Source organism: Stegodyphus dumicola, chromosome X1 (assembly GCF_044657685.1).
Source record: "Stegodyphus dumicola isolate Sdum_Otavi_A_Nest chromosome X1, ASM4465768v1".
Taxonomy (NCBI): domain Eukaryota; kingdom Metazoa; phylum Arthropoda; class Arachnida; order Araneae; family Eresidae; genus Stegodyphus; species Stegodyphus dumicola.
Window position 1 is genome coordinate 185,816,870 of NC_140780.1, and position 16,970 is coordinate 185,833,839.

The 16,970-nt window shown below is 32.6% G+C and overlaps 1 protein-coding gene across 1 annotated transcript in view; it reads left to right on the forward strand.

Moving 5' to 3' along the window:
* LOC118200554 (uncharacterized) overlaps positions 1 to 16,970 on the forward strand; it is a 281,729-nt gene that overhangs the window by 123,140 nt on the left and 141,619 nt on the right. Inside the window, exons 11-12 of the mRNA XM_085807694.1 lie at positions 146 to 313; positions 1,528 to 1,642. Coding sequence (XP_085663820.1) covers positions 146 to 313; positions 1,528 to 1,642 — 283 coding nt within the window. The remainder of the gene's footprint in view (positions 1 to 145; positions 314 to 1,527; positions 1,643 to 16,970) is intronic.

Genomic DNA, 16,970 nt, shown 5'->3' on the forward strand with positions numbered 1-16,970 from the left:
ACAATTTATTTATCAGAGTTTTATGATTATTATAACATCATTGTAGCTGTCAGTGTAATTGTTTTGTACTTGATGTTTTATTTTTTCTTCTATACAAGAATTGGTTTTGAAGCTGCCTTCCTGTAATATTTTATTGCCTGTTTAGCTGAATGGAGAAAACAAGGTGGCGTGTTACTGATGGGTTATGAAATGTATAGAATGTTAGCATTAAGAAAAATGCCCAAAGTTCCAGTAAAGAAAAGTAAACGCCTTAAGAAACAAGAGTTGTGTGTGGAACCTGAAACAAATGAACAGATTAAGAAGTACATGGATGGTAATTTTTGTTACATTCATATTAATATAATAGCATTATAAAATTTTCTTTCCATTCAAGAATATATTGAAACTTTTTGTTGAATGTGAAGTGATATGTGTCTTGAAAGCTTTTACCCCCTTGAGGGCCAATGCACGAGACTGAACCCCACCGAAATGGGACATCACTACCGGCCCACATATTTTCAGCAGTTATGCCTACTTTTACAAAAACATTCATATAAAACGAGCATTTTAATATAATGACCTTAATTTTTGAAATTACTTACTGAATATGCTAATTTTTAATATGTATTAATATAAAGAATATCATATTAATAGAAATAAACAAAACATACGAAATGCTAAAATAAAAACTATGCACATGAAAATAAAATTACAAATATAAAATGTAAAAGAAAATTAAGCAATAATTATCCGTGGGTAATCAAATTCAATTTAATACTTCGTTTGTGTATGGAATAAATGAAATTGAGGATCAACACACGAGCCAATGATGGCCTTTTTTCGTCGAGCAAGTGAGACACATAGCGCATTGAGAAAGCTGATGTCTTTCCCCTTCTGTAATAATGCTGTAAAGTTACTTTTTAATTAACCAAGAAAGTCTATGTGATGTTTTAAAATAAATATAAAAAAGGACAACTGATCTGAGTTTTTCCATCATGGAAGTTTGGCGACGTTACACCTGCTGCAGTCAGCTAGATTCATTTTTCCCTATTTTTCTAACAAAAAAAAAAAAAAAAAAAAAAAAGAAAACATTCAGCTGGATCCACTTTTCCACATTCTAAGAATAAGAATGAAGACAAAAAAAAAAAAAAAAAAAAAAAATTCCTAACGGAATAAACACGGTGTCCCTTTAACTTAAACAGCTGTGTATCACAATGTATTTACACCAATATTTCTGTCAAAACCAAAAGCATAGAACAGAAACTGATGCTTATACATGAAGGTCAAAAGCCACATGATTAAACTGATGTGAAATCTGTTATAATTTAGCACCATCTACTGGCATTTAAAAATTCTCAAAGAAAAAAAAATCGTTCCATTTTCAATTTACATGTGCGCAACGCTGGGCATATAAGCTAAGCTTGGCTGGTAAGATTGCAACGCGACATTGGTCCTGAATGGGTAATGGAAATTTTTATTTATTGTTACATATTAAATTTTTGAAATATTCAAGAGTAAATTATGTGAATCTTTATTATCTTCCAATAGAAATGTATGAGCATATTGTTATACCTGGTCCTGATTTAGTAATTTGTGATGAAGGACATCGAATAAAAAATAGTCTGGCTAGCACATCTATGGCCTTGAAAAGTATCAAAACCAGGTAGGTGGGTTGCAGTTCATGATATTTACTTCCCATAAAATGAATTGGACCATGATCCTCATGATAGAAAGCCATGGTATTTTTCAGTAGTCCTTGTCCTGGAATGAGTCATCATTTTTGGTTTCTTTCTACCTGGCCATTTTCATGTGCTGTTGTTGTTAGTATGGATTTTGCAAATATATTACATTGTGTTTGTGACTTTGTATTTGTAATTATAAAATTTTAATAATTTACGATTATCTAAAATTTTCTGCTATTAGCTGGGATTGCATATGATTTGAAAATACGTGATTTTTAGATTTGTGATTGTTTGCCTATCATTTTATGGTTATTAATTGTAAGGAACTGAGGTCATTATCACATTAAAAATAAATTAACATACAATATTTCTCAAATGCTTGAATAGGTTTATTATCTGATTTGGGCACTTTAAAATCATCACTTTGTGTGTTTGTTGTTTTTCTGCTTGTGTGTAATAGTTACATATTTCACCTTAAATGCAAAATTTATTTTCGTCTTACATTGTGAATATGAGATATATTTAATTACATTTTTCAGCTTTATGCATTTGAAAATACTTATAATACTACAATATGAATGATTCTGAATCAGTTTTACTATTTTATGTGCATAACTAAATGTATGAAGCTTGTAGTTGTTGCTATTGAAACAAATAGCAATGCAAATTTGGGATGTGAAAACGTAATCTTGGGATTGAATGTTAGTATAGTGATGAAGTTGGATTTTTTTTTTTTTTTTTTTTGTTTTGTTTTGTGTGTGTGATATTTTATTGAATAGCTGAGTAATGATTGGAGAACAAACACCCATAAAAAGGAGCATTTAAAAATGTACAGTTTCAGTTTTAGATACACTATCCACCATTGAAAGTGCAACACCAAAACGGTATGGCCAGAAAGTGATGAAACTCTGAAAACGGAGAGAGACAATAATAAACAATAAGTGATCTCTATTTCAAAATGATATGTATAATACAGAGCGAGAACAGCTTTAGGTCAGTATGTTGTAGAATTACCTTGGACGGTGATACACAAAGTAACACCTCTAAGTACAGCATCTGTGAAACTACAGATGGTGTCCTCAGGAATGGCTCTCCATTCTCTGTCAACCATTTGCCAGAGTTCATCTTCTGAATGCGGCAGTGGCAGGGTCTGCAAATGACATACAAAAACATCCCAGATGCGTTCGAATTGTGCGAGATGAGGAGAGAATGGTGGTCTGAGAAGCATCTGTACACCTTGCAGTGCATGCTGGCGGATGCTAGCTGTGTGTGGTGGGTCATTGAGCACACTTGAAAAAAGAGGAATGTCACTGACTGCAGCACATCATCCACGAATCTTTCACATCATGATCATCTATCACAGTATCCTGAATGCGAACTAGAGGTAACCTGGATCACGTGCGATTGTGCCCCAAACTGTGATATTGGATTATCGCACTCCACAATTGCTGCTAAATTGAAACTGTCACCGCATCGATGGCATACTTGTACGCACGCAGTGGTGGTTATCATTGGAGAAGCAGAAGCATGACTCAACTGAGACCACGACCCTCTGCCTTTCCGTCGTCCACATCACTCGATCCTGGCACCATTGCAGACGTTGGTTTCAATACCAGTCCTCTTAATGGACACTACAAGTTCCTTCTCTTACATCTTCCATGTGCACTGGAAAGCTGCACCTTTCACATCACTTGCATAACTCAGTGACATGAGTCTACCTTGAAATTTACATAATTGTCATGCCACTCCTTCTTGGTGTTGCTGCATTTCAATGTCAGGTAGTGTACTTAAAAAATTACATTAAGCAACTAATAAATGTGTTCCATTCATTTACATTTAAAAATTATTTTTCGAATAATAATCTTTCTTTTAAATGCCTTGTTTGTACATTATTCAGAAAGTTGAAGGATAATTTGAAAACACATGCTTACTGATTTCAACGAATGTCCGGAGTATTTATGTTGTCTCAAACAGAACGTAAAATTGGACTTGTAGTCATATGCTCAACTGGTGGCCCTCACAGCAATTTTATGTGGCGTGCAAAGACATTTCAATTATATATTTGTTGCAAAGATTTCAAAATTTTTTAATAAAAATTAAATTCCATTAAAAACGAATTAAACGTATACAGTACAAGTCCGAAATCCGGACTTATCAGGACTTTGCCGATTCTGGGTTTGGAATTTTTCCGGATATTAGATCACCAATTTAAATCTGGTAAGATGGCATACAGAAATTATACAGTTAAAATATGAAATAAAGGACAATTATGATCTAAAGGGTATGAAAATTTACAAAACAAAAGCTTAATATGTTAATTGCTTACTTTATTAAACATTTCATTTCAGTTGTTTAAGTTGCTTCCACAAAAAATTCAAAATGTTCCTTTTTCTGTTTTCTTATGTCATATACAGTCGACTTTCTAATGCTGTGCTCCTCGCATAATTTTGAGACAGATATGCCTTTATCCATTTTCTGCAGTAATTCCACTTTTTGTTTAATCAACATTGAAAGATGATTTTCATTTTGTAGATCCTTAGGCAGCCCCAGAATTAGAAACTCTTTTCGACATAATCAAAAGTTCAAGCTTAATTTTTATAAAATTGCCGTAGTATTCTTAGCATAAATGGTTGTCATACTCTTGTTATTCAATTACTAATATAAAAAAAAAGTCTCCAGTTCGGAGTCAGGAATATAAAATAGGTGAATGTTTGGTTTGACATATATGCCAAGTAGATACTCAACTACGGAGCCAAATTATTAATCTCACAAATTTATGCTTATTTTTCCATAGCAAAGTATTATATATAGTGAAATTAAGAATCTGAATTTTTAAGTTAAAATCTCCACACGTTTTATTATGGAAGGAAAAATCAAATGTGCAAAGCATTCTCCCCCCCCCCAAATGTTTGTGGCTTTGGGGTCTGGATTTTAGACATTCCGGACTTTGTACTGTATGTGTTAAAATTAAAAACGTATATGAGTAATGCACTTGAAAATCTATAAATAGAGCTGCGTAATTTACAATGAGATATCATTTTTATTGAAAGATTTTAAGATAGAGATTTAATTAACTTTCATTTGTACTGTTGAAAAAATAAATAAGCTCAGTTACGAATTTTTGCTCTTAGAATAATCGCAGAGTTATATGTGAGTAGCACGTTTTTCACAGCTGAAAATAAGAAAAGAACTCAGTTGGCCGTTGAGCACCTACAATCCATAATGACGTTAAGTTCTAGTAGTTTCTCTCCAAGACTACAAATTTTATCAGGATTAATTTTGAAATTGTAATTAGAAGTAACAAAGTTTTAATTAACTACATATGAACATGTGTATTTTTCTGGGTGGTAGCTTTGCACCACTGGTCACTTGACCTGACACTTGTACCAAGTAATATAAACATATGTATGCATTGTGGATATGATGAAGAAAAATTTAATAAGAGAGAAACTAGATTTTTCTCAAGTTTTGTACCAGTTTGTAGATTTTCTATAAAAACATCGAAAAGTTTTCATAATTTGTTTATTTTTTGTTTAAATTACAGTAAGTTTTTAATGATTAATTAAACACGTTAGAATTATTTGATAAAACCAAATATCAGTTTGAAAATGTAATGTTTAATTTAGTCAGTATATTTGAATTATAAAGTGTAATGAACAAAAATATCTTGCAAGTTCCAAACTTTAAATTTCAGATAAAAAACATAGGTGAATTTGAATTTTTTCCTATGTTATTATGGAAAAACTTTATTATTTATGTATAGTTTTATTAATATTTAGTTAGTGGAATATAAAATTTTATTTAAAGGATTTTGTTAATAAAACTGTTCCTTGTAAAATAACAAATCTGGTCTATTAGCTATTTTCAAATTGTGCTGCATTTAAAACCACTGAGTTAGCACATGAAATACGCAAATTAGGTAACTGACAACATGTTGTGCCGTGAAATTTGGGCATGCAGCTGTTTATTGTGATTTTCAAAAAGTGATCTGTACTCATTAGACACAATTCAAAGGTGTCATTGATGTGGATGGCAAAAGTGATGGTTAACAGGCATGCTTTGTAGGGGCAAACTCAAGTTCAGGTCATTTAAGATCTGAATATTCCTCAAAATAAAGATTGTTATGTTACGAAAAAATACAAAATATCAAATTGATAATTAGGATTCACTTTGTACTTTAGTTCAGGGGTAGATCTTCACAAATCCAATAGTGTGAAACTATTAGAATAAACTTTTTTACTCTATTTACAAAACATACATCACCAAACATTTGTTACAGTTCTTCATTTGTTTTTACATAGGACCCTTTTTTCCCCCCGTTATTCAGTTCTCAACTGTTTATTTATTTAAAAAACATCTACATTGCTCAAGCGCTGTTAGTCAGCGCCCTCTGTCTATCTGCTCGTGGTTTCGTAACAAAGATCTTGAAACTGTTTTTAAAGCAGAGAATCAGATAGTATATACTCTGCTAAGGGGGACAACTATATATGAAGATTTTTTTTCTATCACTTCTGGTTTTAAGAAACCAATAAGCTATTAGAGGGTTGATTTCTAACAATTAGGCTGCCACAGGGCAGGGAATTTGTTGTTCTGCTGCTGCGTGAAGTGTCTATAAGGTTAGACATAATTCAAGAAATCTAGTGGTTTCACTACCACTCACTTCGTCTTCCAAAGGCAGAAAAGGATGAATTTAAGATTGTGCCATTTTCGTATTAAATGGAGCCAATAGGAATTAGCCCATGTGCTGTTTAGTGTGGAGTCCAGATATAGCCAGAACTGTGATTCGGTACACTTTTAGATCCAGGAGTGAAAAACATTCAAATTGCCATCTCTACATTATGAAAGTTCTAGCTTTTGTGGAAGCAGGTTTATGGTTTAGGGTATAATCATTAAAAATGTCACTAGGGAGCTGTATATTGTTGGAGATTCTGTAACCACCAATAGGTATATGGAAGAGATCTTGGAGCCGAACGTAAAACTGTTTGCTCAGATTTTTGTTGTTGACTCAGATTTTTTGTTACTTAATGATAGTGCTTCCCCACATTGAGCATCTCTGGAGAGTCAGTATACTTCGAAATAAAAGATATCACTTGAATGGATTATCCAGCTTATTCAGAAGACTTGAAACTAATTGAGCATGTTTTTGATGTCTTAGGCTGCTAAAATGCAGTGTACCAAATACCTCTGCAAACCCTCCAGGATCTGAAAAGTGAACTTTCAAAAGAGTGGTTTGAAGTCCATGAGATTTGATTACCAGTTTAGTAAATTGCTTGAAATCAAGTTGTGAGGATTACATTTGTGTAAGAGGTGACCATGCACCATATTAAGGAAAGATTTGTTGAAGAGAGATAGGAGCATTTTTTCATTTTAAAGTTCCTATAAATTTTATTTAAATTATATTTCGAGATGAATCAACTGGCAAACATAATAATTTATGTTAAATAATGCATTTATGTGTACTTATAAATCATCTTTCTATGAGTGAGTTTTATTTCTGTCAATAACCTTTAATTTTTGCTGGCAGTGTAGAAATCTGAGTGTGGCTTGCATTTGTGCAAGAGATGACAGAATAATATACCATATTAAGGAAACACTTTATCAAAAGGAAGGAGACTGTTTCATTAAAGTTTCTATAAATTTGACTAAATTTCATATTTTAGTATTCATGAACTGGCGAGTATAATAATTTTTTTAAATTATGCATTTTTTCTAGTATGATTTTTTTTCAATGAGTAAGTTTTATTTTTGTCAAAAACCTTTAATTTATTGAACATCGTAGAAAATACTGCCCCCTATCATTACCCGCAGACTGTAACTGTGTGACTTATGTAGTAAAGTAATCTTTTACACAGAGCATGAATCTTTAAAATTTGAATTCCGTTGACTCATTTTTCTTCTAACAACATTGATGAAATTGGGAATTTTATAAAGAGCCATGGCCCTCTGTCATGTAGATCATGATTGGGGGAAATACGTCATGTCATTTCATACATGCTTAGTGTAAATATGTGTTCACTTTTGTGTTTTATAGATCTTTAACAGTATTGTGTGGTTATGAAGTTAATGTTTATATATTTTGTGCTATGTATGTATAATTTATGGTGATTGGTCTCATATTTTTAGTAATACAAAACTATAATAATGCTTAGATGTGGTAGTAAGATATTTTGGAGCACTGCTGTCAATATTTGCATGTTCAGAACAATCTTTAATGAGCAAGTTGATCTTAATATTAAAATAACAGTATCTGGAATTAATATGTGTGCGTACATGTAACATAACTGTAATAGCCTGATAATGGGATGGTGACAGCAATGTATCAAAGATGGTGGCATTGTAACAACTTGCAGAAAGCTTTCTGCATACATTCATACATGTATGTATGCATGTCTACTGCCATGTGGACGGATATGGCTAAAGACAAGACATAATTTATTACTGGACTATGATTCTTAATACACTTATTCATATTCAGACGTCATCAGAGGTACAGTAGGCACCCTACAGTTTTTGGAAACTTACATTTTCAGACAATCTTTAATAGACAGGAATTAGCCACAAGTTTTAGCAGACCAGGGCAAAGTGGAAATGTAGTATGCATTCAGAAAAAGTATGTGAGTGTCAAGACATCTGCCAAATTAAAGTTAGAAGTTAGTTTTAACATTTTATATCTTAACATGCATTTCATTCAAATATATAACTATATATGCATAACTGAAAATCAGTATGTTGGTACAATTTAACCCTCAAAGATATTCTGTATGTAAGAATCCATTTTCAAAAGAATAATGTTCTTCAAATAAGGCTTATCATCACTGTAACTGTAGATCAGAATTTCTATAAAATATAGTAGGTCTAATTTTTTTCTGTGTTCTAACTGTAACCCAAGTAGCATGATGATGTTTTAATGATGTAGCAGTCTTGTTGCATTATGTTGTCTTTAAGATGTCTAGATGTGTATGAAATTCTATGCTTTTGCAATGACTACAAAGACATCAGTATTATATCTTTACCTTCATTTTCTTTTATTCAAAGAGGCTGCTTTTGCATCTTTACATACCTTATTCTCATTGCAAAAGTGTAGGTTGAAGCTATGACATATAGCAACAGTTAAGTGATGCCGTATTGAATCTACCTGTTTTAAAACTTTCACATGTAAAATGATTATTTAAAAAACTAATACTTTATTATTTGTCTATTTTACATTTTGGGGATTGTTACAAAGTATTTCTATAGCGTCTTTTTGTAAATATAATCCATTTTATTGAACAATTGCGTCTATGAAAATACTATTCTAATTTTTTAATTCATTGTTATTATAAATTCAGACGTGTCTACTTACTTGTTATTCAGAACACTTAAATAAATTGCATATTTTGTATAAAACTACATATTTTAACAAACTGTGAATTAGCTAAGATTAATTTATAAAGTAATGAACGTAGTTACAGACATGTTTAGATCTTTCTACGGACATGTTCGAATCTTTCAGCATTCAGTATTAATTAATAAGTATCATTATGAATAAATTTTTATTGCTTAATTTTAATTATTTCTGCGTAAAGAAAACCTAAGTTTAGAAAATAGATTTCGCATGAGTCCTTTTTCTTTAAGCAGTCTGCTATGAAGTAAAAATTCTATTAGTTTTTACATAATGTTCAATTTGAAGTTTTGTGTACAGATTCATGCAAAACTATTCACCTGATAAATCAAAATATAGTAAAACCTCATCATTTATTTCTGCTGTGCATGCATTGCATAATTTTCATTTCATCAAACTAAATTCCATTTTACCATTTTTCAAATTCACTGTTCTTTTCTCTCACAGTATCTCACAATATGAAGTGTCAACATTCGTCATTTTAATTATCTCCTTTTTAAATTGAAAATTTAGATAAAATCTTGTTGTTTTATTTTTATCTATTTAGTCTTGTATCCTTTTTCAAGACATACTAGAGTTTCATTAATTAACTGCATATGAAAAGTGCTCCTTTCATAACCAAAAATAATGAAATTCCACATTTTTGTAATTTCTGTAACACATTTCTGTAACTTATATTCGCCAATCACACTATAAAAAAGCAGTGTAAATTAACAAGAGAACAGGATTTCCCAGTACTGCTTTTCCTTTGTGCAGGACATTCTTAAATCTTTTAAACAGATATATTGCACAAAATTCCTTTCTGTTGAAATTTAGTGTGAAGGAATAACCTTTATTAAACTGAATAGCCTTTAATTCCACTGTTATGCCACATTAAAAGTTATAACTAACTTAAGAGTATTCCAACAATTCAAATTTTCTGTAAACCATGTAAATTCAGAATTCACAAGAAAATGCCTAATTAAGAAATCTTCCATTCATGATTTACAAATTAAATTGTGTCCAATTCCATTATCAGTTGGGAACTTGCTTTTAAAGAATTATCATATCAGTTGATAGAGTAAAATTTAAAAAGCATCAGCTAATAAGTAGCAGCACAAAATGAGAAATATGAGCTTTGGTTTTCATCAAATGTTTAAAATAAATGAAGTTTATTTTTGAAGGTACATTTCAATATCTTACAATAGTGCAGGAATTCAAGGCTTATTGTATTTTAAAAAACTAATGTTATGACATTTTCTAAACTTATAAGCACCAGAATTGGTAATGCTTGTATATTTTCACAATATACATATCAAATAATTTATTTTAAGTACGGATATTTAAAAGGAAGCCCGGATATAATTTGGTCATTTCTTGAGTCAATCAATTTTATTGCAATAATTTATTTAAGAGAATATATACAAAATACAAAAATCTAGCATTAAGATGAATGCATGATAATATGATGTGTACTTTGAATACATAAGTAACTATTAAATTTATGCAAGTCATAAAAAATAGTTTTGCCTCTTTCCTTGAAATCAGACACAGCGGCTTGTATGGGAGCAAAGTTATTGAAGAAAAGATATAGTATCATTTTTATTTAACACAATTATATATTTTAAAGAAGAATTTTAAAAATGTCATATCATTGGTGATTTTTGACTCTCTGGATGCATAATTTTTCATTTTTGTTTAAGGTAGGCTCCTGTGTCTTATTGTCTTTATTCAATAAATATTAGATGTTCTAAACAATCTTTGCTTTTTATGGTTATGAATCAGGATATTGTAATAGCGCACACATATGTGTATGTATATATGACTATATTTTAACATTCATCATATATTCCATCCGTAATGCTTTTGCAAAATCCAAAAAACCCAAAGGACAATGGCAAACTGCAAGAAATAGTACAAAAATTTGCTGAAACCAAAAATGAAATATGAAATTTACATCTTTTGCTGAATTATCATCAAAAGGTTGGTGCAGCGAAATAATAGATAAAACAGTCTGTTTTTGTACTGTCCAAGACACACAGTTTAAAATTTAAAAATAGTCTTCAAAAAACAAAGAATACTTGAACCCTCTCATGTGGAACATTTCTGAAAACATTGGTATTTCTGAATGGGGGGAAAAAATAAATAGCATTTTAAAATCATTTCCTTCCCAGAAGACGAAGGTCGTATGGAATCTTAGGTGATTGTGTTTAACCTACTGATATTTAAATCATTATGAACAAAATATAAATATGGTTATAAATTTTTGTAATATGTAAATAATTTTATATTGAGGTCATGTTTAAAATTGTATGTTTTATATAATGTAACTTGAAAATCTGAAGTGTCGAAACTCTGCCAGCTAAATAAGATTGCAGAGGCAAGTCTATTTAAAATAAATCACTACCTTGCTAAATTGGTGAGATATTGCCAAGCTGCCAATAGGTCCTGCAGGCCAAAAATTTCATTGATGTCTTGTGAATGATTACACTTCACTGATGTCGATTTCCTGTGAAGCCTGTCTGATATACCTGCATGATATCACAGTAATCGTGAAAAATTTTGAAGAGCATTAAGTTGTATGTCCCGAAGTTGTTTGCTTGCATGAAAGCTCCAGAAAAAGTGTCAGCAGTTAAAGATTGGAGGTGGCTAAAAAATATACATTATCCGAGAAAGTTCTTGGGGTTTTGCATCTCCTGTAAAAGATTTATGGAATTTGTTCCATCACTAGACCCTTCACAAACTGACAGAGAGAGCAATCAGAAGTTCTTGCAGAAAACAGAATGTTAAGATGCATTTCACAAACAGAAGGACGCTTTAACATCTATGACAATCTTATATCCTCCGCTTGACAAACCATTTATTCTTGACACTCATGTGAGCAAGGAGAGTGTTGATGGTGTCCTCTCCCAAGAATTAAATGGTCAAGAATGTGTTGTAGCATACTTTGGCAAGTGTTTATCTAGGGAGAAATTGTTGTGTCACCAGAAAAGAGTTGCTGATAATATGTAAAGCCATAGAACATTTATATCATTATCTACAAGGCAGAAAATTCTTGTTTCACACAAATCATGCATCATTGACCTTGGTATAAAATTTCAAGAATCATGAAGGCCAAGTAGTCAGACTCCAGTAATATGACATCACTTGTCTGTCATTGAAAAGGATCATCACATTGAAACATTGGTGCCCTGTCTACAAGACCATGGCCAGAAAGATGCCAATATTGTTCCAGGGTCGAAGTGAAGTACAAGCTACTTAATTCGGTCACTTGTGAAGTTACATATTCTACACTGTCTGACCCAAACCAGGTAGTGATGAAGTCAAGGAAGACCAGTTAGAAGATGCCGATAAAACCCATAATTGACTTCTTCAAATAGGAAACTTTCGTTGCAGGATATTTCAATCTATAGTCCTGAGACAAAGTAGTTGGGCTGTCTGGGACTCACTGCATATTCGAAACAGCCTTTTTTACAGGGATTTCAAATCAGATTCTGAAAAGGCATTCCCATGGCAGCTGATGCTTCTAAGGTTCCAGACATCCATAAAGAAATACATAGCAACTTGACAGGAGTCCACTTCGGAATAATGAAGATTTTGCATGGAGTTCAAGAGCGCTTCTACTGGAGTAATGCGAGGAGTAATACTGAAAAGTGGTGCCAATCATGTGATGCTTTTGCAGGTCGTAAGGAACAAAAGGAACACATTTGAGTGAAGTCGCAGTGTTATCCTGTAGCAGCACGTTTTGAACCTATTGCCTTTGATATCCTGGGACCTCTGTCACAAACAGCTAATGGTAATAAATATATCTTCATTGTCATTGATTTTTTGCAAAGTTTCCTGAAGCGATCCTATCCTGATTAAGAGTCTGTCAACATAGCAGAAGTAATCATACAACATTTGATTTCCAGGTTTGGTGAGCCTGTTTTGCTACATTACAATGAAGGACGGAATTTTATCTCAGCTGTAACTAAAGAACACTTCAAGCTAAAGGCATTCACAAAACCCAAACGATAGTAGAGTTTTTATCAAGCCATCCGTAACAACCTCTTGCTGAGGATTTCCAGAAATCAACAGGACTGGGACCAAAAGTTATCCCCTCTTCATACTGACCTATTGCAGTACTGTCCACAAGACTACCTGCTATTCTCCATCCCTGATGCTCTTCGGTCATGACCTTTGTATGCCATTTGATCTTTTGTTTTGTAATCGTAGGGGTGCACCTTCATCAGCTTAGGAGTACATTCAAGATCCAAGAGTTGTGCAAAACTGTGCACTGGTTTGAAGTGATGCACAGTTTTGCACAAAAGCAAGTCAATTTAGCAGTGGAGAAGATGAAAACCTTATATGTCAGAGCTGCAAGATGTCGATTCAACAAAGGTGGCAATGTGTGGTTATGGAATCCAATTTGACAGAAAGGACTCTCCTATATTAGTCACCCTGGGACAGTCCTACATAGTCCTAGACTGGCTGAACAGTCATATTTCGGGCATGTAAGCCATCAAATTCTAAGTCTAGCCCCTTAGTAGTAGTTAGTCCTCATAATGTGTGCAATGTAGATAGTGTATTAAGATGATGGCTGTATTTGTGTACAAATCTGTTAATTCATGCATTTATTTAGTGATTTAGTGTATGGTTTGTTGTATTTTATTTATTGAAATTATTATTACATTCATTTCTCCTTTGTTGGCTTCCTGTCCAGGGATTGTACCGCCTGGGACATGCAATCCTTGTTAAGGAAACAATGTTATGAACTTTTTGTATATATTTTAATTATTTTAGTGAAGTTATGTATAAAATTATACCATCTTGCATAAGATTACAGGGGCAGGTCTGTTTAACTTTGAAATAAATTGGCGACGGATTTGCCAACTAACTTTTGTTGCTAAATGTGGTGAGAAATCTCCAGAAGTCGACAAATGTGGTGACTCTTTGGTGATATTTGGGTCCAGTCCCTGTGTAATATTCTATTTGAAGAACTGTAATTGATCCTTATATGTAACTGTAATAGTATCTGGCCCTTATATGTAACTTTAGCCATATATGCGTTCTGGTAATTTTGAGAAATAATGGAAGGTGCTAGAGGTTTCATGGCAGCCAGTGAAAAACTATATAAGACTGGAAAGAGCATGTGCTTTGTTTTTCAGTTCAGAGTAGACTTCAAAGTATTGAGATCTTCGTTTTTAGATGCACTTTGCATTCCACCTCTTTTGGGAGGGTTTCAGAATTTCAAAGAGTTTCATTTCTTAAAAATAAATTTTATCAAGCTATCATCAATTCTATGTGTATTAAGACTGTCTTAAAATTAGAAATTAAAGTTAATGACCTAAAACCGCAGTAGTATATTGCAGTACAAGTGAAAAAATTGACGGTTTCACTCACGCATGTGTTGGATGTGCTCAGGGCTTATGGGCTCCCACAAAATTTTCATAAATATTATGGGGGTCCAGGGGTTCATGGAAAAAAAAAAACCTCTATGATAAAAAGGGGTTGCAACTGAAAAACGTTTAAGAAGCCCTGCTTTATACCAAGAGAATTTTTAAATTTGGTTAACCAATCTGTTGAATATTTGTACTCTGTAAGTTTATTTCTTCATGAAATATTTTGGCTTGAGCCATTAGCATTGGACCTGTCAATGGCACACCTAGCTATGGTGCTGTCTGACCAATTCATCATTTTGTCATGGTTTTCATAATAACATAATGATAATTTTTCTGTTATTCATTGCAAGTGGAGTGTTTGAATCCGCAAAAAAATTTAAGAAGTTCCTTGTTGTGTTTTCTTATGTCATATCAATTGACTTTCCAATGCCAAACGTGTTGCATAATTTTGAGACGGATATACTTTTATACATCTTTTGCAGCAATTCTAGTTTTTGTTTAATGGACATCGAAAGATGCTTTAGCTTTGTAGATCCTGTTACAGCTCCAGAATTAGAAACTCTTTTCAAGATAATCGAAAGTTCAAACTTTAGTTTTAATAAAATTGCTGTAATAATCATAACCTGCAAAAAATAATAAGCGTAATCAAATGAGAAAGTGAAGTAATAACACATTCTGCTATATTAACTGAAATTCCTTGGAGTAAGTAAAGTATTATTTTAGCCTATCTTAATAGCATCCGCTATGCAATATTCTGCTGCCAAAATTATTCAATAAACATCTTCCATTGGAGAACTGGATTTTCTAGAGGCATTTCACATTCATAAAAATCTTTCTGTTCTAGTTAACGATCCTAATTCGAATCCAAATTTGCCTTCGGCCTTTAAAGAAATTATGTTTTAGTTCTGGTTTCACCGACAGATGGCACCACTTGCTTATCTTGTCCAGGCTTCCTTATCTTATCTAAACATTATTTCCTGTCTTCATTTGCAGTTTTGCAGCTGAGGATGGTGGTTTGGTAAAACCATCGAAACTAGTCCTGTGAAAAAATTTTGTAAACATAACGCTGATTTTCGTTGTTTCACTTCTGAATTAGTATTTATTCGGCGTGTTATTGTGTCTTAATGCAATATTATGTTGTGTATCATAAAATTGGTGATGAAAGATAAGTTGTTCCACTAAATTTTTTCTTGCTTCTATCCCACATTGATTTAATTAAGCCTGAATTGTATCAGTTTATTTATTATAGTTATGTCTATTTCTTAAGGCATATCTGTGTCTTGATAAAATAAATTCCCACATATAATTAAGGCTTTTTGAGGGCCGGCACTAGATGTCTTACTGCCTAATGCTGTCTCTGTGGGATCTAAATTCTGCTACCAAGTTCTGAATTTTAGTCGCCCTAAAGTTTGGGTCCTTATGCTAATTTAAAAATTTGTTGCTCAGTGCTTCTCTAAATTCCCAAAATTTTGTTTTCCGTAAATTCTCCCACCCGTTGGGGCCATACAAGCTCTGGAGCTGGTTCTGGGTTTATGTGAATAACAAAACAGTTATTCTTAATTCAAATATCACTAATTGTTATATTTTGGCCTATGAGTATCATTGACAATATTGTTTTTTAGCATGTGGAACGAAATTTTTGTTAAATTTCTTTCTCATCAACATTATTTAGCGCCTTTACCGTAAATCTGTAATTATTGGTAAAGCGTAATGTCAATATAAAAGGTTGCGATAGTCTTTGTTATTTAATTACTAATATAAAAAAAAAAAAATTGTGTAGGCATAGTTGCATGAATCATTACTCATGTTGTCATGTGTTGATAAACTTGCTGTGATGAAAACAAAATATAATAAATAATGATTCGTGGGGTTGTGGGGCATCAGGGATATGAAATATTAGTAGCTATAAAATCATCAGGAGTGCTGTAATTTAGAATGTTTCATTTTGAGATGTATGCCAAGCAGATATGCTGCTGTGGAGCCAAATTAGTGATCACAGAAATTTATTCTAAAATGATGTTTTTTTCAATAATGTATTCTATTTTGTGTCAAAATGAAATTACAATGGGGACTCTCTACGTGTTTTATTATGAGGGAAAAAATAAAATGTGTGTGAATAAAGAATATAAAAAGAACATTTCTAAAAAGAAGGGGTTGCTGGTGGCTTTCAGGTCCTGATATTGGACATCCAGGTCTCTAACTTTATGCTACTGTATTTTATGAGTATTACTGAAACTTGCATATATATAAAAGAACAGAAAAAGTTATCGAATTTCAAGCACTTAAAAACGTCAAAAAACTGCAGTGGTTATTTGAAATAGATTGCACAGGACAGTCTGATATGCCACTGAGATGGTATAGTAGTTACGGGCGCCGACTGCGAAGGGCCCAGGTTTAAATCCTGAAGAAGGCATGGTTGTAACTGTCCTTTTCCTTCATAAGAGGCCCACTTATCAGATGCCTCCATTATAAAGTGACCACTGCTTCTGGCCAATATCTGCAAAGACTTTGCTGACCATTGGAGGGAGGACTTGTGAAGCATTTCAGCTGTTTAGCCGTATGAGGCTA